The sequence below is a fragment of the Podarcis muralis genome, chromosome 1, assembly GCF_964188315.1.
Source record: "Podarcis muralis chromosome 1, rPodMur119.hap1.1, whole genome shotgun sequence".
Taxonomy (NCBI): Eukaryota; Metazoa; Chordata; class Lepidosauria; order Squamata; family Lacertidae; genus Podarcis; species Podarcis muralis.
In genome coordinates, this window is record NC_135655.1 from 83,560,685 (window position 1) to 83,587,124 (window position 26,440).

General features: G+C 46.6%; 1 protein-coding gene across 1 annotated transcript in view; it reads right to left on the bottom strand.

Annotated features, from left to right (window-relative positions):
- The window catches only part of PLEKHG3 (pleckstrin homology and RhoGEF domain containing G3), a 49,660-nt gene that overhangs the window by 6,777 nt on the left and 16,443 nt on the right, over window positions 1–26,440 (bottom strand). The window contains exons 2-16 of the mRNA XM_028740445.2: window positions 20,181–20,545; window positions 18,801–18,901; window positions 17,310–17,379; window positions 16,969–17,015; window positions 15,877–16,027; window positions 13,832–13,963; window positions 10,840–11,022; window positions 9,026–9,118; window positions 8,421–8,507; window positions 7,883–7,916; window positions 7,318–7,422; window positions 3,219–3,290; window positions 1,349–1,387; window positions 695–702; window positions 9–314 (exon numbers count right to left, since the gene is read on the bottom strand). Of these exons, the coding sequence (XP_028596278.2) occupies window positions 9–314; window positions 695–702; window positions 1,349–1,387; window positions 3,219–3,290; window positions 7,318–7,422; window positions 7,883–7,916; window positions 8,421–8,507; window positions 9,026–9,118; window positions 10,840–11,022; window positions 13,832–13,963; window positions 15,877–16,027; window positions 16,969–17,015; window positions 17,310–17,379; window positions 18,801–18,901; window positions 20,181–20,545 (1,793 nt within the window). The remainder of the gene's footprint in view (window positions 1–8; window positions 315–694; window positions 703–1,348; window positions 1,388–3,218; window positions 3,291–7,317; window positions 7,423–7,882; window positions 7,917–8,420; window positions 8,508–9,025; window positions 9,119–10,839; window positions 11,023–13,831; window positions 13,964–15,876; window positions 16,028–16,968; window positions 17,016–17,309; window positions 17,380–18,800; window positions 18,902–20,180; window positions 20,546–26,440) is intronic.

The following is a 26,440-nucleotide window of genomic DNA, read 5'->3' on the forward strand; positions in this document are numbered from 1 at the left end:
CACCTCACCGTGCTGCCCCAGGAGAAAAGCAAAGCGTTGGCCCGATAGTGCCAGCAGTGGAGGACGGCCATCAAGGAGCTTGCAAAGTCTGCCACCTGCTCCGTTCCTACCAGCCTCTCCTCTTCTTCCTCTTCCTCCTCCTCTTCGTCTTCTTCCTCCGGCCCCATATCCTTCTCGCTGCCATCGCTTTCAGCCAACTCTTCCAGAGATTCCTGGGGAAGGGCCTGCCGATCCTGCTGCTGCTTCTGCGGCAAGCTGCTGGTGGGGTGCGAGGGCTCCCCAAACTCCAAAAGGGCTCCGTCACTGCCTGCATGCTACGTGAAGTGAGGGCAAGCAGGGGCTTTTAGAAAGGCCCCAGTGCTGGGGCACCAACAGAGACACCGCTTAGGGTGCCCTTTCCTCAACCTGCGCTCGATCGCGGCCTGCTCAACATGTGAGCAGCTTAGGGTGTGAGAAGCTTACTGGCCACCCTATGGGAGATGGCAGTGGTCAGAGGGAAATGCCATTTTGTTATTAAAATGAATAATGGCCCCTGCACCAACATTTACCCCAGAGCAGTTTACCTTTAAGGTGGCGTTTCGGTAAGGGACCCAGAGCCCATCGCATGTCACCCAAGACTTTAATTTCCTTAGAAAGGGAAGGCCCTTCTTCCTTTCCCTCATTTATTTTGTCTTCTAGAATTTCTGTCTCTTACCTTTAGTCCTATTGCCAGATTTGTAGCACAGGAAGAAGAAGGGGGGAAAAAGAAGCCATTAGGGAAAAGGTGGGGTCTTGTTTCCCTGCCCAGGTAGTCTCACTCCCTATTTCCCAGTCTCCATTTCAGGCACACTCTTACTCTATATAAGCAGCAGACACAGCAAACATGCTGGCAGAGAGCCATTTTTACATCACTTATATCTTACTACAGTCCCTTCCAGCGGCTGTGGGTCCCCTGAGAAGGCAGTGGGTCAGCCACAAGGCAACAGGAAGAAGTCACTGCTGAAGGAGTGACTGAGTAAAGGAACAATTCAGGCTCACACACTTTGAGCAGGGGTGGGGAAACGGCAACCCTTCGCCAGCCTTGCTCTCTGGGGCTGGTGGGAGTCCAGTCCAACATCTGGAGGGCTCCAGGTTCCCCCTCCCTGCCTTTCAGCATCTAAGGTGCCTTGTTTAGCATTATAGAATTGCCCTGTGCTCAAAACTGCTAGTTGTAATAAATCTGAGATAGGAGTGCCCATTGGCATAAGGACAGGCACCTGTCAAATCCCACCCACACTAGTCAAGTAAACCTGGGACAGGGAAATCTGGTCAGTACAGAGCTTCTTCCACCTAGGCTGGGGGGATGTGGGAAAGGGGGACATCCACTCACCTCTGTTGCTCAGTTGCTTGAGAATCTGTTTTGTTGGTTCTGCAATGAAAGGAAAGTTTGCGAGATCAGTTCTTGAAATGCTGGTTCAGAGCCCAGAAATACCAGAAAAGGTGGGGAGAACTCCAGCACCAGCCTCAGCCCGCCACCTCTGCCCCTCCAGAAGGAAACACCTTGAAGCATCTGAGTGAAGTGCAGAACAGCACTAGCCTCCTCTGTGCAGTGCAGAACAAGCCTCTCAGAGAACAGCATCACCAGTCTTTCATCTGTCAAGGACCACCTAATCCCTCCATCCCTGCCCAATCACAGGCCTTCAGGGGAGTCCCGGTTAGTAGTTCTCCATGGCTCAGACGTATGGCTCTTATCCACAAATAGTAGTGTGTTCAGTATTGTGGAGCCAATTTTATGGAATGCCCCTCCCTGTTGGACTTCCAGTGCCTACAGATGACTTTTTAAATTATTATTCCAACAGGCACTTAACTGAAGTTTGATTTTCTAGTTTTAACCAGGTTTTACCTTTTCTGTAGCCTGTTCCTTGCACACTGCTTAAAGACTATTGTAGTTAAGAGGTATATAAATTGTTTAAATTTAAATAAATAAATCTGTGCTTGCAAGACACCAAGACTGAATGAACTAGGAGGCCAAATAAACCAGCAGATTTTTAAAAAGTGAGCCCTGTCTCTCACCCACTCTTCTACAGAAGGGGCTGTGTATACTCCAGCAGCAAATAAAAATCCAGATTCTGCTGCCCAGAATCAGACACCTCCCCCCTGCAAACTCAGCAGTTTCTTATTATGCAGGATTTATTCCACTTTGACAATCCAAGTTGGACTGCAGGGAGCAGCAAATAAGATGAAAGGAGGCCAAAAACCCAGGCAGGAAACAGGGTGTCCCACTTTCCAGGTGCCTAAAGCCCTGTTCGCCCTTCTTAGGCTTCTATGATTTCGAAAGACATTTTCCACATCTTTTCAGAAGCCACAAGAACTTCACATTTACTGTGTCTGGTGCTATTGCATTTCAAATGGGGAACTTCAGGGTCAGGGGCCCAAATGCAGCCCACTAGGCCTATCTGAACCTCCAGTCTCTCTCCAGGCCTCATCTTTCAACAGTCTCGCTTTGACCCTCCCTTGAGTGTTTTTTGCCTGGCTGGAATGTGTCCTTGAACCATGCTAATGCCCCTTCCTTGCCCGGAGTGTCAAAACTGGCCTACTGTACAAATGTAACCTTCAGCCATTGCTCCGCCCACTTTTGCCTCTGGCTCTGCCCCCCTGGAAGATTATCCGAAAGTGAATGCAGCCCCTGAGCTAACAGGGTTTCCCACCCCTGATTTAACATGCACTAATGTAGAATTAATCTAAATAAGCAACTACGAAGAGGGAATGATGTTGGGTAACATATGGGTGTGATCAGATTTTTGTATATTGAGTTGACTGTATACTGTAATTAGTATTCTTTTGACACGTGTGCAAATTAATCAAATTATTGTTCTCCTTGTAGAACATGATTTATTTTCTATGCTGACTTCGCTAAATGAAATTAACTATGTAGGTTCTATAATTAGTAGTATAGTTGATAAAAGAAAAAGAGAGGAGGAAAAAATGGGGATTCTGGCAATTCTGTGTCAGATACCAATTTGTGAACTCATGGAATAAACACAGCCCTGCCTATAGAGCTTTAAAAGCCAGAGCATCACCTATTACGTTTGCTGGAGACTGAGAGGCATGTTCAGCCAGCATCGTGTCCAGGAGGCAAAGCCCATAAGCTACTCCGCAGTAAGGTTTGACCCCAAGAGCTCCACCTGCTTGCTCCCAGCCCCACAACACCAGATGGCAGAGGCCCTTCGTGCCACATGCTAAACCAGTGGAGCCCGCACCAGATTTCCTGCGGCCTTTACGCTCGAGTCCATCTAGGAGCCTCTCAGCAGTGTTTTTGCCACGGAAAGGCTCTAAGGATAGGATATAAGATACCTGTTAGAGTCAATACCATTCTGCTGGGGACGTTACTAAAGCCCTGCCTTGCTGCGCCACACTAGGGGTGCTGTGACTCAGTGCAGCAATGCACCTGGACCAGCGTCAGCCGTCGGCATCCTTGGGCACCTGCTGAGGATCCATCGCTGCCACCTCTGCTGCCCCAGATTCCCTTGTTTGCCACTTTGATGAACACAATGCTGAATTGCCCACAATGCCCCAGAACAGCGCAGTGGGGGCAAGTACAATGGCAATGGCTTGGTACCCAGAGAGGTGCTGCTACCACTGCCCTTGCCTTCCTCCTTTGGTAAGCGTACTTGCCCGCCTCATGTCCACTGGAAACAGAGGAGGAAGAGGTGGTGATGCTAGGAGGGAAGAACTGCCTGCTGCTGGGGGGGGTGGGGGGAGCATAAGACGAACCTATGCTGTATGGTCCTATACTGCTGCCAGTTGCAATGTGAACTAGATTATTTGTAGGCTCTCCTTCCAACTCTCTGGGCCATTCTAGATTATTTTCAGGGCACAAAGAGCATGTTGTTTTGACACTCTTGTTGCAGGCATAAATATTACGTTACTCAGAGCAGACCTGTTGAAATTAATGAACACGACTACATTAGGTCCATAATACCACCCAATAGCTATTTAAGAGGCCCATTTTCTCAACACTCCTGGATAAAACCTTTTGACGATCTGCTTTTAACAAGCAGGCGCCCTTCAGAAGATCCTCTAGTGAGCTCTCTTTTTAGAAGCTGTCTAGGCTTGCAGCACCCAAGACTTGAGCTCAGCAATTCTCTCTTGGCACAGCAATCAAGAATCAAGCAATGCACACAGGACCTCAGCACACTTTTACACGCCACAAACTCAGCCCAGCACACAGTGACCCACAGGCATCTACTAGAGTTTAGAGTCGCAAAAGCAGGCCATGATGTGTGTGGTTCCCCCCCCCCCCCAAAAAAAAACACAACCTATGCCGTGTAAGGAGTTGTTGACAGCAAGAGCACCCTTTGTTAGGATAAGAAGCCAAGTAGGAATAAAAGGAATTTGGAACAGCTTCCATGTTTTGGTATGAAAGTACAACACCCAGGAGAGTCAACGAAATGGAACCAGCCTGCCCTGACTTGCACAAGCTTGCCTGACACATTGGTGAAAGGTGGTTGTTCTACACAGCATTCTGAAGAGCAGTCAGAGGGAGCAGTGGGAGAGGGGTCACTAGTTCAGTGGTAGACTTCCCAGTTCAGCTCCCAGCCTGGATTTCAGGTAGAAGGAATGGGAAAGGCCTCTCTACCTGACACCCTGGGATACTGACTCAGATCAAGGCTGCGGATGGAGGACTAGCCCGGTTGAAGTCTGTCAGCTACATGTGTTCAAAGCAGTGTGTCCACCTATCCTAGCCTCCTGAATTTGGAAGCAGATTGGCCTGAATGTTGTGAAAGAATGGTAAATGCTTCTTGAGTGTGGAAATTGCATAGGATAGTATTTGCCAAACGTTTGCCTCCAGATGTTTTTGACTACAATTCCCCATCAGCCCCAGGCCAGCGAAGACTGTCCTATCAGCAACACTGATGGATCAGACCAAAAGGCTGAACCAATTCATCACCTTGGTGCCAAGAAATAGTCAGGTTGCCATTGCCACAGTTTTTCCAAAGTTTAGGCTACTGATGGCAGATGCAAGAGGGACTAGGTGAGGGGAGAGGACAAAGTTGTTTACTGGCATGTTCCAACTCTGAATTACCTGTTTCTGAAGCAGAGGTTCAAAACAGGAAGGAGAACAGACTCTAGTACTTACTTGAAACAAGACCTCTTTTTAGCTCTATGTGTGTTGTTGAATAGTGTGTTTTTTAAAACAAAAGTTCAATATGGTCTATGACAACCAAAGTTTCGTAGTTTTTATTTTGCATTTATGTATGTAAAAATGTATATGGTATGAATGAGTATTATCCTATGCTTAAGAATCAGTATTTCAATGTCCATTAACTTCATTTATAGCAGGTATAACAGATGTTGCTGAACTATAACTCTCAACATCCCTTGCCATCGGCCATGCTTTCTGAGGCTGATGGAAGTTGTAATGCAGCAACATCTGGAGGGCCAAAGGTTCCCTATACCTGGTCTACAGCTCCTGAAGGGGGAGTATTTCACTCCAAAATGTATAGAACGAAAATGGGTGGCATGCATATCTGTGGTATGATAAGGTTAAAGCTCATAAAGGGTTTAAAAACCATATTGTAAGGAAAGCTTTATTTAATGTCTGGAATAGATATAAAGATTTTTTGGAAAGTAAGACCCCAAGGTGGTTGTCGCCAATGGAAGCCAAAGCTGTGAAAAAGGTTAATATGGAATCTAAATGGCCGAGGTATTCGGAAATTTTAGAACAAGAAGGGGAAAGGTGGAAATTGCAGAGTTATGAGAAACTTAAAACCAAGGTGTGGGATTGGTTACATTATTTTCAAGTAAGAGAGGCCTATAATTTGGACAGGAAAAATGGCTTCCAGGTGGAAAAATCAAAGCTGGAAACAGAATTGTTAGAACCCAATGCTAAGATACTGTCAAGAATGTATGATTTGCTGTTGAAATGGAACACTGAGGATGAAACGGTTAAATCGGCTATGATAAAATGGGCTCAAGACATTGGTCATAACATTATGTTTGCTGACTGGGAACGGTTGTGGACCACCGGTGTGAAATTTACGGCATGTAGTGCCTTAAGAGAAAATATTATGAAAATGATCTATAGGTGGTACATGACACCAGTCAAGCTTGCAAAAATTTATCATTTGCCCGATAATAAGTGTTGGAAATGTAAAGAAACCTTTGGTGGATGTGCCCAAGGATAAAGGCGTTCTGGGAAATGATCTATAATGAACTGAAAAAAGTATTTAAGTACACCTTCTTGAAGAAACCAGAGGCCTTTCTCCTGGGCATGGTCGGCCAATTGGTGTCAAAGAAGGACAGAACTTTCTTTATGTATGCTACAGCAGCAGCAAGAATACTTATCGCAAAGCATTGGAAGACGCAAGATCTACCCACTCTGGAAGAATGGCAGATGCAAGTAATAGACTATATGGAACTGGCAGAAATGACCGGCAGAATCCGAGATCAAGGAGAGGAGCAGGTGGAAGAGGACTGGAAGAAGTTTAAAATTTATCTTCAAAAATATTGTAAAATTTATGAATGCTAAGGGCTCTGAAAATGAAATGAAGGGGTTTTAGCGATTAAGTTAAATAGACTGTAAAGAGATGGACAAAGGCTTAAAAATGAATAACTAATGATCTTGCTGAATTAATTTTTAAAATAGAATACAAGAATGGAAGGCAGGTGGAAGTAAAGAGAATAAGGTTCTGAAAGTTATCAAAATGAAAGAGTGTTCTTTTTTATGCTATACTTTTTTCTGTATCCTTTTTTGTATTTTTTCCTCTTTTTTTGATGTTTTATTGTTTGGATTTTTGAGGTTTGTCTGTTCTTTTTTGTGGTTTTTTTTCTGTTTGGTTGTTAATTCTTTGGAATTTCTAATAAAATATTATTATATAAAAAAAAAATGTATAGAACGAAAATGAAAAAGTATTCTACCAGTAAGCACTGGACCCGTTCTCCTTTCTGTTTTGATTCTTCATGGTGCTTCCTGTATTGCTGAAGTGAAGGTGACAAGTTCACAGTGACACTGGGAGAAAAATTCCCATAGAACTGTCCAGAACAAACAAAGGTATGTTCTCTGAACATTGTCTGTGTGTGTTTGTGGTGTGCCAGAGGTCATTAGGCCTTGGCAGAGTAAATGCTCCAGCACCTGTCAGCTGCACTAAGCTCCAAAGAAATATTAATATTAATTTCTATCAACAGACTACTGGACAAGCCACTATAGAAAACAAAAACTTCTGCCCTATAGTCAATAGCAATAGCACACACAAGGTATGCCATCAGGATACAGTAACAACAGCTACACACACACACACACCTTACACACACACCCCACTGCTTGGATAGGTACATCCCTACCCCTGCCCTGTTTACCTGATTGCCGGCGCCCCTGCCGGCCATACTGAGGAATGTCTTCTGTAGGTTGGTATGACAAAGACTTCTTCAGCCTCTCTGGACTGTATTTGTAGCGAGAAGGATCTAAAGGAAGTGGCAGGAGTGTTTGAGAACCTGTTAACTGCCCCCACTTGGTATGATCAACCCCCTCATGCATGAACCAAGCTAACACCACCTTACCATTCTAACCCCCTGAATATTACATTTAGCAGCAGAGGCTCCAGCAAGCAAACTCAGGCTCGGTTCGCAATCCAAGGAGGTGACAATTATATTAATTACAAGAGACAGAGAATTGGATCATCAATACAGCATCGCATCTCAGAATCACATTCCACTTATTGTTGATTTCTGTGTTGTGTAATCTTCCTGCAACCAGATGATAGAACCTAACCCCACAAGGCAGAGTACATTCTTAGACCTGTGTTGGGAAATTCTGACATGTCTGCTGTCTTGCCCTGCTGAGGACACAGTAAGCAGGAGGAGGGTTTCTAAAAACAAACTACTAGGACAAATTTGGTTTTTTTAGAAAATAATGGAAACTTACAGTATGAGTCCATTTCCAAGATAGCTTCCTTGGCCTGAAGAAAAGAAGGTATTGGCTTAGCACTAAACTGGAAATCCAGGATCCTGAAACCTGAGGCAATGGGGAGTTCCCACCTCTCTTCCCTCCCCCAAAGAATAGGAAAGGAGAAAGGAGGTTCCCCTCAGCCCCATCATCCCTGGACACTAGGAACAAATTCCACCACAACTGTGGCCCCTTTCTCAGTTGGACAAAGGAGCAGACAAAATTCCAAACCCCAAACCTCTCATACCCACGTTATGGAAGCTCCTAGCTTGATATGGCTGGGCTTTGTATGATTCAGTAAAGAGACCCAATCAAGCATACTCAAGAGTAAAGAAAAGGCAAAGATGTATAGAAGAAAGAACACATCCAATAGCACCCCTCTGATTCAAAAAAGAAAAAGAGCATTTCTTGAGACATGGCTCAGACTAAGCTTTAAAGAAAGGCAGAGAACTCCATGGGGTCTCCAGCATCCATTCTACAGACATGCGAAGGAGAAGGAAGGAGAGCTTCCACTTACTTTCTGAGGGATGATGGCATGGTGGTTTTCCAGAATCAGGCGCTTGATGTGATGAGTCCAAACCCGCTTCTCCTCCCCCGATTTGGCCTGGGAACAAAAGTACGCCTTATGCATCTTGGAAGCCAGGATTACTCACCTGACTCAGCCAGCTACACCTCAGCCCTTTTTGAATGTTGCCACTCTTTCTGCTGTTACCATGCAAATGCACACACCAGGGCTTCTTCCCAAACCTTGCCACCAGCCCCACCTGCTGCGGACACTTAACAACTCACACTCTTATGATAATCCCCAATTAGCATTCTTATCACTAGTATCTCCACACCGCTGACAAACATTGGCATTGCAACGCACCACCAAACTGCCCTTACCCCTCATTCACATCCTCTTCCTTCCAAAACACACACCTTGCATTCTCTGCCCCAAAACCAATCAACCCATTTTCTCAGGTCCTGTTACTGGCCCTCTTATTTCCACTGGGCGCCTGCCCTTATTCAGGCTGCCAGTTCTGCATCAGGCACCCCATCAACACACGTTTCCAACTATCTCCGCACCTTGCCCCCAAATCACTTTCAAACCCCCTTATAAAGGACAGTGGCTTATCTCACCTGGATGTTGTACTGCTGTTTGCTGTGCTTGTAATGGGTGACGGTGAAGCACAGTGAGTCTCGTGTACTCTCAATCAGCATCAGGGAGGAGCACTGAAGGAGCAGAGGGAGAGATGTCAAACCAATGTACCCATTACAATGTCAACAACAAAAGTTCGCCAAATCTGCCATCTCTCTGAATCATCCAAGGGCTGCCAGGATAAACAGAGAGGCATCCTCAGAAGGACGACAAAGGCCTTTTAACTTGACCAATTTTAGGTGGCCAAGCATTGGGGACAACGACCATAAGGTTTGTTATAATATTTCTAAGTGTGTGTTTGTCAATTCCTGTGTTGTTGTCAGTTCCTTTTTAAAAACAATGTAGTGTACTGAATTTTAGAACAGACATAAATCATATAAAGAAGAAAAACATGCTGTATTCAGAACTAAAAAACACCAGTCCCACCCCATCATCCACTGACCCTCTCTCCCCACCCCTTCCACAGAGAATTTGATGCCATCAGCACATCCAAAGCATATTCATACTTGGTTATGGTAGGGACACAGATTCAAGTAAAGAAAAAGTATCTGGTGCATACACCTCTCAGGCTTAAAACAGCCAAACAGAATTGTATTGGGTTGGAACAGATCTATTATCACCTTGCATATGCACATGTTGTTGTTGTCGGTTCCTGTGCCTTTGAGATGGGCGAGAGTGGCACATATAAATATATAAATGTTTGATGTACAGAAAGATTAAGGGTAGCCTTTCTTGGCAACAGCAAAACAAAGAGAAAGGAGATGGGGGTGAAATTTGGGGCAGTCACTTCACACCATCACATTGTGGGGTCAGCCACTGCAATTTATATACAAGCCAGTAGCAAGAAAAATGGATTCCCCCCCCCCCACTCCCTTTTGGCTGTGTGGAAATAGCAGCACACCCATTGATACCCTTTTCCTCTTAATTAGTCTGGAAAAGCCACCACTCCTTTGATTTTGCATTCAAAGTCACTAATGCAAATGTGTCTGTGGAGCAATCCTCCTCGTTTTCTTGCAACTGGGTATTTGAAGGGTAACAAATTCACAGTGTTGCTCTCATGTATATGTCATTTGAGAAATGCCCTCGCCATCCCTCTCCCCTCCTGAGTTATGCCTAGGATTGTGCTGGAAGACGGAAGGCGGCAGCAGTGGGAGAGTCAGGTCAGGTAGAGAAAAGTTTGCCTTGGGGCCTTCTACACTGGATCATAAATTCACATCTGTTTCAGCTGTCACGTATGAGTTCCAAAGTGACAAAGAATGATTCATGCTCACACCCCTCCTACCCTGATACCCAAGATGCCCTCCTGACCCCTCAAAAACAGGGAGGAAGAATTAATCACACTGCCTACTCATAGGGAGGAGGGGGAGATGAACTTCTTTTCAGTTCACGTTTAATAGTGAATCTACTTATTTTGCACTTGCCAAAACAATACATGAAACGAAACTCAGCCAGCCTTTGGAATTCGCATTTCTCAAAATTTTGCAGTGCAGTCCTCCAGCCAAGTAATGTGTACAAAAATGCAAATATTACGACAAAGTGTGCATAAAAGTACATGGATCAGGGTAAATAGCATAAAAAATATGTTAGGTTAGGGGAAATTGCTTTGCATAAATGTATATCAGGAGAAATTCACACTAAAATGCTGGTGAATTTTCATGGACTGTAAAAAAACAAACCAACTGATGTGGAAATGTGGATGACTGGACTTCAAGATTGGAAAATTGACAGAAACCAAAACTGAAAAGATTCACTCATCCCCGTGAATGAACAGAATTGCAAGGTTGGAACTACTTACTGGAATGTGGCTTTTGTATATATAATGATCGCCCCGTTTCTTTGTTATCAGCAAGATCTTGTCAAACAAGAAGAAAGTTCTCTCATTCCTGACCCGATGGACACGGAAAGTACCCTCCAGCACAAGCTCTCCATAAGTGGTCAGGTCAGGACCCTTCCAGTTTATAAGCAATGACTGAATCTCCTGTAAAACAGCAAAAAAAAAAAAAAAGGGGGGGGTCCAGAAAAAAGGTGAAATATTTCCATCCCTATTAGGAGCCATTTCAAGGCAACCCCAAACAGAGTCACGAAGATGCCAGCATTGGTTGTAGTCTGTGCTGTGACAGAATTACAGCCACTTGAGAATTTTGAAAAAAAATAAATAAATTACGGTATGTAGATAGTACCCAATGACACACAAATAGTGTTCCACTAATGCAACAGGGCTTCCTCTCCCCACATGTCCCCATAAGTTGCTCCAGGAGGTCTCCCTACCCTCTGGAGCAGATTTTGAGTATGTGCAAGGGGCTTGAGGGGAGATAAATGCAGAGGGGGGGGGGGGAGTCCCATTGTACAAGAGGAACGACAGCATTGGATACAATGCTATACATTTAGCCTGCAGAATACATTCATTTCAACACAACTCAGAATATAAGCTTCCCCCCAACACTTCCACTGTTTAACCTTCACAAACATTCAAAGTATTTTCGAAATCTGTCAGCAGTCTTGAAAATAAATGCCTAGCATTACCAACAACAAAATGATCTGAATGGTTTCGTACCCAGAGGGTCTCTTTCATCTGCAAAAGTTAAAGAAGGGAATCTTAAGTATTCTAAATATTTGTCCCTTTCTCCTACATAGTTTGAAAGGTTCTAAGGATCTTCCATATGAGACACTGGAAAAGTAGATTAGTCCAGTGTAAAGTCACTCTGTGAGGCTGAACCAAAGCAGCAAGTCCCTATTTTTATATATTTCTGTCATTTATACCCAGTCTTCTAATGAACTATTCAAGGCTGCTTCTCTCTCTGCCTCAATGTTCCCTCTGCTATCCATGAGAACATGTACACCTCCAAACCGGACTCCAATTCCCTTCAGCCCCAAGTCAGCACGGCCAATGTTCAGGGATGATGGGAGTTACAGTCCAGCAACATCTTAGCATGGGCACAGGTTCCCCATTCCTGAGTCAGAGGGTTCTAATGTTACAGGTTGAAGCCAGAAGGGGCATCGTGACAAATCATTCAGCCGGAACTCCGGTATTATTACAGGACATTCCATCAGCAATTCCTGCATCTTGCCCGAAGCCCAGTAAAGAAGCATTTGCTACACAGCCCCCACAGATCAGAATATGATCCACAGCTTGTGTAATATAAACCACCAACCCATAAAAAGAGTCATTTAGAAAGAATTTTGCTCCCACCATCTTCCTTCGCTCTGGACAGATCGCTAAAGGTGGCAACCCTTCATTTTTAGTAACTTGCTCTTTCTTTTTAATCCTTATGTAGTTTCCAATTTGTGGATGTTTTCATGCCATTACAGTGGTACCTCGGTTTACAAACTTAATCCGTTCCTGAAGTCCGTTCTTAAACCAAATCCGTTCTTAAACCAAGGCACGCTTTCCCTAATGAGGCCTCCCGCTGCCGGTGCCCTTCCACCATTCGGTTTCCATTTGTAGACCAAGGTAAAGTTTGCGGAGTTCGTAAACCGAATTGTCCGTAAACAGGACTTTTCTTAAACCGAGGTACCACTGTATATTGCAGATGACTAAAGAATTGACTGCCCCAGTTCAAATTACTTTTGTAGTTATCTTAAAACTTGCCTACTGTTTCCATAGGGTGCCATCATCACCTTGCTCAAATTCCCTGCAGAAATAAATGAATTGGCTGAAAACGCAGATGAAAAGTAAGGTAAGGCCTGACACCACCTACAGCAGGCACGGCCAAACTTGGCCCTCCAGGTATTTTGGGACTACAGCTCCCACCATCCCTGACTACTGGTCCTGTTTGCTAGGGATGATGGGAGTTGTAGTCCCAAAACAGCTGGAGGGCCAAGTTTGGCCATGCCTGACCTACAGCAACCTACGTGCACTTCTAAAACCTCAAGAAGAGAAAAAATTAAATTCAATGTTTGGGAACTTGTCAGTAAATATCCATGACACTAATGCTGGTAAGGGTGGAGTCCTCACAAGGGTGTTTGCAAGACTGAAGAATGTAAATGAAATCTGGAACGATGAGAGGATAAGGAAGTGCAAGCAAACTGGGAATGCACTTAAAATCTGCTGGGGTGATATTGTGAGGCTATTTGCAGGACTCTAATTGTGTTAAGGCTCAAACCAAAAATTGATATTCCGTACTAGGGGTCAGTCCCTGAACTTGTTAAGCATCAGGAAAGAAATGCAGATAATCACTTCCTCATCTGGGATTTCCAGGCTTGTGTCTTGTCACATCTCCTTGATGTTAAGCTCCATGGGTATTGTTGGAAGGGCCATGAAGTTAAACATTTTATGAAAGGGCTTAAATGACTGGCACAAGATGTTGAAAAGTGTGCTGCTGTGATGTGACTGAAATAATAGGAAGTGGGGGGGGGGGGGAATGCAGCACAGGAAAAACAACACAGTGTATGTGTGTACTGAGGTCTGAAAAAAGGGGGAAATTAGACACTGCAAACTGGAATGAGGAAAAGGGAATACTGGACCAAAAATGCCTTTTATCTATCGATCTATCTTAAAAATCCCTTTAGCTAGCAACACCTCATGGTAAGGAATGTTGCAGTGCTAGGAAGCAGCAGGAAAGAGAGCAAACCACTAAAGATAGTAATAACACACATGGTTGCCATCGTGTTTTGCAAGTCAGTTTCATTTTGCATATACGTACTTAAGGGATTTTCCCTTTATGGGTTGTGAAAAGTGGCATTGCCTGATGCATCAGCCAGTGTGAATCTACAACACTTACTTGTGAATTGCCACAGCTCTCCAAGGATAATGCCACACCTGGGACAACTTTCCCCTTTCAAATTACCTGCAGGCGCACAGCATGCTCGTGCTTCCGTTTCATGTCATTGATATACCAAGCCACACAGGTCATGGTGTCAATCGCCTCTTCCACCACTTCATAGCCATCCTCTTCTATGTCGAAGTGCTTTGCTATCTCCTAGGACGAAACCACACAGCCAAGAAGGTAAGCCAAGAGTTGTAAGGCTCTCTAACACAAATTCATTTCACCAGTTTGTTGTCTCTTGACCACTGCCCAGTTTACTAAGCTCTGGGGTCCAGGAGAGTACACAAGGGTCAAGCCAAGTAATAACTTAAAGCCATTTAAAAAACCCCATTATGCTGAGTGAGTCAGATCATTGGTCAACCTAGTTCAGAACTGTCCATAGTGATTGACAGCAGGTCTTTCAAGTTAGGTAGGACATTCCAACCCTACCTGGAAATGCCAGGGATTGGACCTGAGACCACCTGCTTTTGAAGTTGATACTCTTATCACTGAACTATGGCCCTTCCCCAAAGCCTTAAGAAGCATAAATCTCATGACATAAATACTGGTTGTCTCCACTGGAGCCCTTTCCATTCATGAAAAAGGCTTCCTGATCCCAGGCGAAGCTTCTGTGAACAGTTGGGATGTATGAGACAATGTCCGTTGATCCTTCTTCCCTATGTAACACCGTGATTCCTCAAAAATCTGCTCCAGAGGGTTGGGAAACCCTCTGGAGCAGGTTAGGAAGATGGCACGGGAGCTGTAGGTAGAAGTGGCTCACTTCACCCTTTCATGGAAACTTCTGCTGGATCAGTGAAATTTCCATAGGTTTTTGGGGAGAATCTTTGGAACCAAAGTCCCATGCTTTCTTTAAAAATAACAATGCAAAAAAACTTTTTCAACATGGTGGCATGTTGATTGCAGCAGCGGCAACAACAAAAGTTACTCACCCATGGAAGTACAAAAAGGTGACTATTATCATCTATGGTGGGATTGCTTGGCAGAGTCTAGGCTAGCAAATTCAATTAGACCTGCTCTTTTTCCTTTGAACCATATTGAAGGATCAGTCCATTGGATAAATACGAGCAAGAAATCGTAACTTAGTGCAAGAAGTTTAATTTATACAAAATATTGTGTGGTATTTGGCCATTATGGCCATATTAATTGGAGAAAAGATCAGGGGTGGAATCATTTCAGTGGTTATATTAAAAAAACACACCCATTAAGTTACTCAAATGTTATGTCTATTGTTGTTAAACTTAAAATATGACAGTATCAAGAACGTTTTATGAAAATCAGCGTAGGAAGATGTAGGCTTTAGTGGTATGATGAATTGCCTGCAGGCTTCCGACAGGCTAATCACCAATTACAGGGTGCTGGGACAGATGGGCCTTTGGCCTGATCCACCAGGGCTCCTCTTACATTACTTTTTTTCTTATTTATTTGAATTATGAAAAACATAATGTAGAGCGATTGGGGAAGGTCTCCTATCTCTGCATAAATGGATAAACACTGGTAACATACAAATCTGATTCCTTCACAGAAATAGGGCTGGTTTTGAAATACATACAGAGATTCAGAGAAAACATTTTCTTGTATAGCTAATTCCTACAATCTATAGTTCCTCATTTGTGACCCACAGAGACTATTTGTATAATTGCAAATACTCAAACTCTGTACAGTGGTACCTCGGGTTAAGTACTTAATTCATTCTGGAGGTCCATACTTAACCTGAAACTGTACTTAACCTGAAGCACTTTAGCTAATGGGGCCTCCTGCTGCCGCCGCACTGCCGGAGCACAATTTCTGTTCTCATCCTGAAGCAAAGTTCTTAACCTGAAGCACTATTTCTGGGTTAGCGGAGTCTGTAACCTGAAGCATATGTAACCTGAGGTACCACTGTATTAGTTCTCAACTGTTCCCACTTGACTAGTGGCCAATACATTTTCTAAGAGAGAGGTGATATTTGCTTGAACACAGATCTGCACAATTTATGGTTGAATTTTAGACAAAACGGGTAGAGGGTGAAACACACAGGTCCCCAAGCTGCAAAGTTAGACAACACAACTAGGCTACTGCTATATTACCTGAAGGAGCAGGTGATATTTGAGAATGCGCTGGACAGGCTTGAGAAGGTAGGAGCCAAGGGGCAATGAGTGACGGATTTGCTCTTGCCGCTCGCGAAAGAACTTGGCCAGCTGTTTGTTCCTCATGCATTCGGTCAGAGCTGCCACAGAGCTAGAGGGTCAAACCCATCATGGTATAATGAATAGCACTGAAGATCAAAGCAGAGAACCTCCCACCTTCCCCTGAAGATGAGTTGACGGACAGGCATGCTCAAACACCCCGACAAGGGGGGACTGCAATGCAAGGGTTTAAAAACATGATCCGGAAGCCAGTGACAGCCAGACTAGCTAACAGAGAGAAGCAATCAGACTTTGGCAATATAGCACATCCTGTACCTCCTACAGGGAATTTCCTTTGATGAGTGTGGGGAAACCTGGAAAGTCAGCCTGTTAGAGGGAAAGAAGAGGAAGACCCCTGGAGCAGGACTTTTGAGAACAGCTGTGGGGCTTCATTACCTTGCCTTGTTCTTTGCCTCTCGCTACAATTTCCAGAAACTTTTATGAAAGATAAACAGATTTATATAAATCATGCAAATCTGCTTAGCTTTCATAAACATGTTCTGTTTCTGCTAGACTATATAAATCAAGGGCAGCCAACATTAGGTGCTTTGTGGTTTTATTCTGTATTTTTATGCTGTGAAATGCCCTGAGATCTTAGGATGAAGGGAGTATACAAATTTTATTATTACAAACAACAACATGTTGCCCTTCAGATGTTGCTGGACTACAGCTCCCATCAGCCCGGACCATAGGCTAGGCTGGGTGAGGCTGAAGGGACTTGTAATCCCACAACATGTGGAGGGTACCACAGTGGCTATTCCCAATATAAGATGTACAGTCTGAAAAATTCAGCTGGTTTTAGTGCAAGATTTGGGTTATCTTGTCACTGGACGCTGACTCTAAAAAAAAAGCACCTACAAACTATTCTGTGTTCCGCAGAGACAGAGGCTGATCAAAGGTTTCTTCTGTGTAAAAAGATTAAGTTATTAGAGAGGAAAGGGTCACCCAAGGCCCCATGAAATCAGTTCTCTCTTCACTGCAAAGGATACTCACTTAGGGTAGTTGTTACAGTATTGAGTGTAGATATCAAAATCCTGACTCTGTTGCAGGGAGAGAGAGAGAGAGAGAGAGAGAGAGAGAGAGAGAGAGAGAGGGTGCAATCAGTAAAAGATGGCTGGATATTCACTTAGCAATAATCTCAGCTTGCCTCTCAAAACATGCCCAGTACAGCTGTATAAAAGGAATGCCAACCTCACCCTACGTACTGTTTGTTTAAGCCCTCATACCTAATGGAAGCACCCAAGGGTGTCGAAAGGGCTTGCGCAGCAGAATTCTGCGACACTCCATTATACAGTCAGAGATTACCACAACACAGTATCTGCTCATCTCCTTACCCTGTCCACAAAACATCTTGCCACGGCCACAGGATCATTGTGGCAGCTGTCCAGATCCTGCAGAAGTTCACTGAGCAGAAATGGAGAAAAGGAAGAATCAGTGAGTCAGACAGACACACACACACACACACACACATGGTGAAGCCTCTTGTGTCACATGTTCTAAGCACAGCATCTCAGTAGCATAGGCACTCAAGGGACAGGATGGGTACATGCGGGAGGCAAAATGCAAACAACATTTCCCTCCCCTCCAAGTCCCAAACATAGAAGCAAAATTCAAGGCATGCAAAGATTTGGGAACAGTACTCACAGAACTCCCTTCCACTGTTGCCAGGGAGCCAAAAACACAAGGCAGCCATTACACAGAAAGAGGGGCACTCATTGGTTAAAATGGCCAACTAGCTGCTCCAGCAACTATTCATGTAGCCTATTTGTCACAAACAGCATTTCCCCACTGCCCAAAGTGTCTTGCAGTGACAAGCTATTAGCTCATGTCTGCCCCAAGGAACTTTTTAATTTCGGGAGGGGAAGCTAGTTCACAGAACAGGCAAGAAACAAAACCAAGAACGCCCAGTAAGCCGGGAGCAATTTGAACTCAGTCTGCCCCTCTGACCTCTCCTCTCCTCAGTGCTTCATCATACAGGGAAGGATGTTGCTTCCCTGCTCTGAGACCAACACTGTCTCTCCACTTTCCTTTCCGCAGCCCTGTCTGCCCAGGACTGTTCAAATAAACCCCAAGGGTCAAACATCCATGTTGTTATTTTGCAGACTTTCAGAATGAGACAAACCTTCTGGCTAAATGTGAAAGAATGTTGGCTCCCGCTTTCCAGCAATAGGGGAGCTGGATCAAGGGAGGAACAGAACGTATCAGAAGCTTGCCGCCCACACAATCCAACCCTTCAGTCAGCTTCAGCTTGATAACACAATCAGTAGGCATTAATCTGCATCTATCAGCTTCCATAAGATGTGTAAAGTGTTTCAAGTTCATGGCAAAGAGGTGACAGGAAAATGCCTGTCCCAGGGCAGACTTCAGTAATGTGCAAAACACAGGGCTGGCTTCTCATTAATAACAATGCAATCTTAAATGACATCTACTTAGAAGTTCTACTGATTATCCCGGGTAAGTGGGATAAGGGGTCCAGTATAGTTACAAATTGGATGGGGGAATGTTGAGATTCCTTCATTGCAGGGGGTTGGACCCTCAAGGTCCCTTCCAACTCCACAATTCTACAATTCTATGACTGCAGCCTAAGACATGTCAGCGGAGTTTATGCAGACAGGGAGGAAGGTAAGGGAGAGCAAAGCAAGTGAGTCTCCTGCCATCCACCAACCTGTCCCACTGTGATGATAGGACTGTGACCATTTAGGGAGGGGGTACCTTCTGCTGTGCTTACAGATTTTCAGTCCTCTCTGGCAAATACAGAGATAAGGGGTGGGGCAGGGGCAGGGGAAGTTGCCAGTGAGGCCATGTTGCTCAAACATCGCACTCACCTGTTCAGTTCATAGATATCCTCGATGTTCCCAAAGAGTGCACTAACTTGTTCTGGCCGTAGAAGCAGCTCTTGAGTGTCTATGATCTTCGCCAAGTAATTCTGCCAAGTCACATTGTGTCATAAGTATTGCCATGTAGCAAAATAAGCAAGCAAATACGACAGACTGCCCCAAACTCCAGCCACCTAAACATGTGGTGGTGGTGGGGATCTAATCAACCTAATCAATGTTCTAGGGAATTCCCATATTATCCAGGGGTGGGGAACCTGAGGCCCTCCAGAGCTTGTTGGACTGCCACTCCCATCATTCCTGACAGTTGACTCTGTTGGTTGGGGCTAATTGGAGGCCATCAACATCAGGAGGGCCTCAGACAGACCTGCCCCCCATCCCCGATATAATCCATCATCATCATCATCATCATCATTATTATTTTATTTATAACCCCCCCGCCCATCTGGCTGGGCTTCCCCAGCCACTCTCGGCAACTTCCAACAGAATATTAAAATACAATAATCTATTAAACATTAAAAACTTCCCTAAACAGGGCTGCCTTCAGATGTCTTCTAAAAGTCTAGTAGTTGTTTTTCTCTTTGACATCTGGTGGGTGGGTGTTCCACAGGGTGGGTGCCACTACCAAGAAGGCCCTCTGCCTGATTCCCTGTAACTTGGCTTCTCGCAGCGAGGGAACCGCCAGAAGGCCCTCAGTACTGGACCTCAGTGTCCAGGCAGAACGATGTGGGTGGAGACGCTCCTTCAGGTATACTGGACCGAGGCCATTTAGGGCTTTAAAGGTCAGCACCAACACTTTGAATTGTGCTCGGAAACGTACTGGGAGCCAGTGTAGGTCTTTCAAGCCCACAGCTCCCACCATACACTCTCTGTTTCCTACACTCAGCCTAAACAGTGTCCCAACACGGCAGAAAGCCCCTTTCTATACTCTAAACCAGGAAATAATTAGCACCAGAACTACCTGGCCCTTCAGCCATAGCATGCAAATAAACAAGGTCCATAGCAGTGCACACAATGCGCTGCATTCGCACACTGCAACATGGCAAGCAGGAAGTGTTTTGTGCCTCTGAAAATAATGATCAGTACATCCCTGTTTGGGAAACAGTGTGTGAAGTTTGCCGCTGAGGGCAAAGCAGAAGGACTCTGGCACAGTAAAATACTGAGGGGTTTTCTTGGCCTGAAGGCTGATGGAAGGCCTGCAGGCACCTGCTCCTAACCTTCTGTCCAAGCCAGGTTTTCCTACAGCTAGATAGAAGGCATATTTAATGCCCAAATCAGAAGATGGGAGGCCCTTATATGATAGAACACACTGCGGCAGCGAACTGAAGAACTCCATCCTCACAGGCAGGCAAGCATTATGGGCGCGCTTACCTCTATGATACTTCGCAAATCCCGCACATACATGCGCTCCGACTCCACAATCTCCAAGACCACACGCTCCAGGTAGCTTAGTTTGGAATGGGAGACAGCAGAAGAAAGGGATGGGCTCTTCAGGCCTCGCCAGGGCCCTGAGGAGGCATTGTTGTTGGCATTGTGCAGCAGTCCAGCCCTCAGTGAGGTAGCATCAGAAGGTGTTTGGGCCACATCGCTCCAGTCCTCCATAATGTGGCTAGCATTGGTCAGGGCTGCAGGCGGGTGGTTCAGAGGGTGCTCTGAAGAGCTCATGCCTGAGGCAGCAGAGGTTGGAACCACGTCATCTCTGCCAGGAGACGGGGTAAGCAGGGACCGAGGGAAGTCTGCACGGAGAGAAAGTTTTGTCAGGGAATCCTGAAATGTTAAGGTTCATCTTACACAAATTATACCTGACACATAAATTAGAGGGAGTCGCTGGGAACAGCAATTTTAATCAAAGTGAAAACCACCAAGATGAAAGGGCTGCTGTACATAATTGATTTAAACAGTTTCCAGCTTTCTAATTCAGCTATTTCCTAAATAAAGCGTATCTATTAACTAGTGCAAAAACATATTCGTTTGCAACTCAGCAGAGTTTTTGTACTATCTAGGAGTATGTTCCAAGGAGACATATAGTTCACGTATCTTTTGCTCAATAAATTTTATGTACATTTATGGAAGCAATCGTGAAATTAAGGATTTCTACTAGGTTTTCACCATACATATGAAAGGATGATAAACAAGTTCTTGGAGACTAAGTGCCCAGAACACTCCACAAGTGAGGTGTTCTCAAGGCAGAAGCCAAGAGCAGGTCGGCAATAACTCACAAAGTGCCTTTGAGGTTAACTCTTTATTCAAAGAAACAAAACATCTCAGGCCCAGTGGTCACAGCAACTGTTCCCAGCACATCTTGCCCCAATGAGGCAGCTGCAAGGACTGAAGGGTCTCTGCTTCTCCACCGCTCTCTAAGGCTCCTCCTATCTTGAGGGTCCTTTGTCTTGTCTCTCTTTGATCTGCCCTCTTCATTCCTCTGCATGTTCTGGAAGACCAGGAGGGAGGAGAGCTGATCACAGCAGGAAGGGGAGACCCCCTGGCATCTTCAGCAGCCTGCCTCCACTCTGCCTCTGGGCCTCCCTCCTTTCCAGACTCCACTTCTGACTCTGACCTGCTCTCTGCCACAGCCTCTTCCTACACATTATACCTTTAAAGCTTATGTGAAACATATTCATTCCCTCAAAGAATTCTGGGCACTGTCATTTACCCTTCACAGAGTTATCATTCCCAGCAACTCTGAACAAACTACATTGCCCAGAATTCATTGGAGGGGGGCAGAAATGCACTTTTGAGTGTCCTTCAAGGGTATAGCGTAACTCTGCCTGGCTTTCTCCACTAGCTCCAAGCAGGTAGACAAGCGAGTGGCAACAAGCCCATGTTCTGTCAGCTACTGTAACTTCCATCTCTATCCAGATTCCTTCTGGCTGCCAGGAGGAAACTTTCCCTGCTCCTAGACCCATTTCACAAAGTCCTAGTACCTGAACGAGGGGGCGGGGATCACTTTTTCATCAAGAAAAACCCAACTCCTCACCAAACAGCTTAACAATCTGCGACGGAAGCCATTCCAGGGTGCTCTTCTCCTCCCAGATCAACATCCCTCACTCGTTTGTCTGCCAGGCTGTCTGCGCTGCTGCGCAGGTGACAAATCTGCCAAATAAAGCTGGGAATGGCCTCTGAACCCTGAAGGTGTGGAGGCTGCTGACGTCTTTCTCCCTCCGCCCCCCCCCAAACTCTCAAACATATGAGCACCACGCCCAGAACAAAATCTGGCTCCTCATTTCCCACTGAGGACTTCGGCTGAGACACACACACTTCCTCCCACACAAACAAGAGAGGGAGGAAAGAGGACACAGCTGGTCTGGCTTGGAAGTGTCCGGAAACACTTTCGTGTGCTGGCAAGCTGCTAAAATAGCACCGATTCTAATCATGGATTTCCCCATCCCTCAAAGTGTCCTAGGAGGCATGGGTTATTATGGCGTTATAAAGCCATTCATCTCAAGGGATTTCACCAAATTTGACACTGAGTAACTCTGAAATCAGGAACCTCGCAGGGACTTTCTGAAGACTGACAACAATAAAAATTGCCTCTAAAAGGTAACTGCATACTTCTGTATCGTGTAATACTCAAACTTATTTACTCAAATATATGGCACACATAGTATGCTTCTTATGTTAGCCACTAAATGTCACACACGCACAAGAATGGGGCGACCTTTTAAATCTCAGTTTCTAATTCTTTTGAAAAGGCTTCTCTTTTGGATTTTTTAAAAATAAAACCAAAATTAAAAGTAGTTTTAAAAAAACATACTGGGGTCCAACTGCAAAAAGTGGGTTCATTGTGAAAACCATGAGAGCTGGATGTCCACACAGCTATCAGACACCACGATAACACTGCCATGAACAGTTTCCACAATTCCTTAACTCTTAACACACCCTTGAGTTCCCATGATTTCATGGTGGACCTATTTGCCTCTGACACTGAGCACCCCATTGTATGCACCAACATATTACCCATCATCTTCCAAGCTCATCACTGACAGGCAACACACCTTCTACCTTCAATTAAGGGTTCCTTGTGTAGAGGAACCCACTGGAATGTGGTGACATAATATTGGCGTGCTCATTTGATTCTGCACTAGAAGCAACAAGCTCTCCTCAACCAAAAAAATCCAAGGTCTCTCCTTTTATGACTTTGAAGACATGAGCCTTTGCTCTTATCATAGGGTAAGGCTGGGCCCTGTGGTTAACAGCTGCAGAGATTCTATCCAAGAAGGGTAGGCTGAAGCCATGAGACTGGATGCAAAAGGGATGGATGCTGCCGTGAAAGGCAGACCAGGGAAAAACAAAGAAAAGGAAGTGTTTCTGGCCAAGTGTCTGGGAACCTGCTTGGCCTGAGTCTCCCTGCTAAAGTGCTGTTTACTTAAGAACCACTTAACCTGACAGCAGTTTGCAAACTAGCTGGAGGAGCTCATATGACTGACTAAACAGAAAAAGCCCACATTCTGAAGGGCCAATGCCTATAGTGTCTATTACTTTTCAGAGCAGGGCAATCCAAAAGTGGGAGCCTCAAGAGAAGTGTTAGTCATGTGCTCCAGTCCCCATATTTGTCCTGGAGAAAGGTTGTTTGCACAATGTGCCCTTTCCCCATAATTCTGCTCCCTAAGGTTCCCCTTTATGAGCTCTAAGAGTACACAACCAGGCAAATATAGCCCCACCTTGCATGGACTATCACCAGTTATGGTCTCCCTGTGTGGAATTTATACCTCTGTGGTGGGGTGCTGAGACTGAGAGCTGAGATACCACGAATAAGCATAGCACATGATGTTTTGTGGTGGGAGGAGTCGATGTGGGGAAAGCCATTTCCCCTCCTCCCTCTGAACTTAATGAGAAGGGAATTTCTTGAGCCAGGTCTGGAGCCAGTGTAAAGTTACACCATTAATGGGAGTGTGGGTGTGGCCTGGAGGACTGCATAATATGGCATAAGTGTGCTCCTTCGCTGCTGCTCTGTCCTGCCCATGGCTTCACCCCATTTTGGTCATTCTGAGAGCATGTTCACGGGCAGAATACTTCAGATAGGCCAGTGAAATGATCTGCCAGTATACACTGAGTTCCACTAGCATAGTAGGGCTTCTGCCATATGCTAAAGCCCCTCAGACAGCATTACTCAACGATAGGATTGCTCAGTTAGTCCCAATTTCTGCTAGGGGATTTACTTCCAATGAAGTGTGCACTGGATTGTGGGCTAAAATCAAAGGAATCAAACACCTTCCTACAAGTTATGTCTGGTTTTCTAAACTAACAAACTCAAGAGAGAGGGGGAAAGGGTGGGATAATAAGAGTTCCATAAAATATGAGTGGGAAAGCAACACAAAGATAAATGTTTCTCACACTCTCGTAATGCCAGAACTTGGAACACCCCTGAAGATGATTGACAGTAGGTTCAAGACTGACCAATGTATGTATTGTCTGAAGAAGTATCTTATGGAACCCTGAGGTATGAACTTTTACAGTGGTACCCCGCAAGACGAATGCCTCGCAAGACGGAAAACCCGCAAGACGAAAGGGTTTTCTGTTTTGGAGGCGCTTCGCAAGACGAATTTCCCTATGGGCTTGCATCGCAAGACGAAAGCCCATAGGGAAATGCTGGCGGTCGGGAGCAAAGACTTTCGCCCACAGCCGGCCTTCAGAAGAGGACCTCTTCTGAAGGCCGGCGGGGGGCAAAAGTCTTTGCTCCCCCCCGCCTGCCTTCCCCCGCCTGCCGGGGGCGATCTTAAAATGCTGGCGGGCGGGAGCGAAGCGTTCGCTGCCGACCCCCAGCATTTTAAAATCTCCAAGGGACAGCAGAGAAGTCTCTGTCCCGGGGAGGTTTTAAAATGCTGGGGGTCGGGAGCGAAGCGCTGCCGACCCCCAGCATTTTAAAATCTCCCCGTGTCCCGGGAAGGTTTTAAAATGCTGGGGGTCGGGAGCGAAGCGCTGCCGACCCCCAGCATTTTAAAATCTCCCCGTGTCCCGGGGAGGTTTTAAAATGCTGGGGGTCGGGAGCGAAGCGCTGCCGACCCCCTGCATTTTAAAATCTCCCCGTGTCCCGGGAAGGTTTTAAAATGCTGGGGGTCGGCAGCCCGACCCCCAGCATTTTAAAATCTGCCCGGGACACGGGGAGATTTTAAAATGCTGGGGGTCGGCAGCGCTTCGCTCCCGACCCCCAGCATTTTAAAACGCTGTTCCGAAGGGGGGGGGTGGGGACACCTGCCCCAGCCGCCCCACTTCGGAAAGCTGTTCCGAAGCGGGGAGGGAGGGCGGGGACACCTGCCCCAGCCGCCCCACTTCGGAAAGCTGTTCCGAAGCGGGGAGGGGGGGCGGGGATACCTGCCCCAGCCGCCCCACTTCGGAAAGCTGTTCCGAAGCGGGGAGGGGGGGCGGGGACACCTGCCCCAGCCGCCCCACTTCGGAAAGCTGTTCCGAAGCGGGGAGGGGGGGCGGGGACACCTGCCCCAGCCGCCCCACTTCGGAAAGCTGTTCCGAAGCGGGGAGGGGGGGCGGGGACACCTGCCCCAGCCGCCCCACTTCGGAAAGCTGTTCCGAAGCGGGGAGGGGGGGCGGGGACACCTGCCCCAGCCGCCCCACTTCGGAAAGCTGTTCCGAAGCGGGGAGGGGGGGCGGGGACACCTGCCCCAGCCGCCCCACTTCGGAAAGCTGTTCCGAAGCGGGGAGGGGGGGCGGGGACACCTGCCCCAGCCGCCCCACTTCGGAAAGCTGTTCCGAAGCGGGGAGGGGGGGCGGGGACACCTGCCCCAGCCGCCCCACTTCGGAAAGCTGTTCCGAAGCGGGGAGGGGGGGCGGGGACACCTGCCCCAGCCGCCCCACTTCGGAAAGCTGTTCCGAAGCGGGGAGGGGGGGCGGGGACACCTGCCCCAGCCGCCCCACTTCGGAAAGCTGTTCCGAAGCGGGGAGGGGGGGCGGGGACACCTGCCCCAGCCGCCCCACTTCGGAAAGCTGTTCCGAAGCGGGGAGGGGGGGCGGGGACACCTGCCCCAGCCGCCCCACTTCGGAAAGCTGTTCCGAAGCGGGGAGGGGGGGCGGGGACACCTGCCCCAGCCGCCCCACTTCGGAAAGCTGTTCCGAAGCGGGGAGGGGGGGCGGGGACACCTGCCCCAGCCGCCCCACTTCGGAAAGCTGTTCCGAAGCGGGGAGGGGGGGCGGGGACACCTGCCCCAGCCGCCCCACTTCGGAAAGCTGTTCCGAAGCGGGGAGGGGGGGCGGGAACACCTTCTGAAGGCGGGCGGGGGGCGAAAGTCTTTGTCCCCCCTGCCTGCCTTCCCAGGGGCTTTTAAATCGCCTCGGAGAGCGGAGAAGTCCTCCGCTGTCCCGGGGTTTTTTAAAATGCTGGGGGTGGGAAGAAAAGCCCTTGTTCCCCCCCCCCCCAGCCTTCAGAAGAGGTCCGGGGACAGACTGTCCCCGGACCTGGTCTGAAGGCGGTTTCCCTAGGAACGCATTAATTGATTTTCAATGCATTCCTATGGGAAACCGTGCATCGCAAGACGAAAAAACCGCAAGACGAAGAGACTTGCGGAACGAATTAATTTCGTCTTGCGAGGCACCACTGTACCTCAGGTGACTTTTTTGAAGGACTGGAGAAATTCAGAAAGAATAAATCAGAAGCCATTAGCTAAGGCAGCTAAATGAAA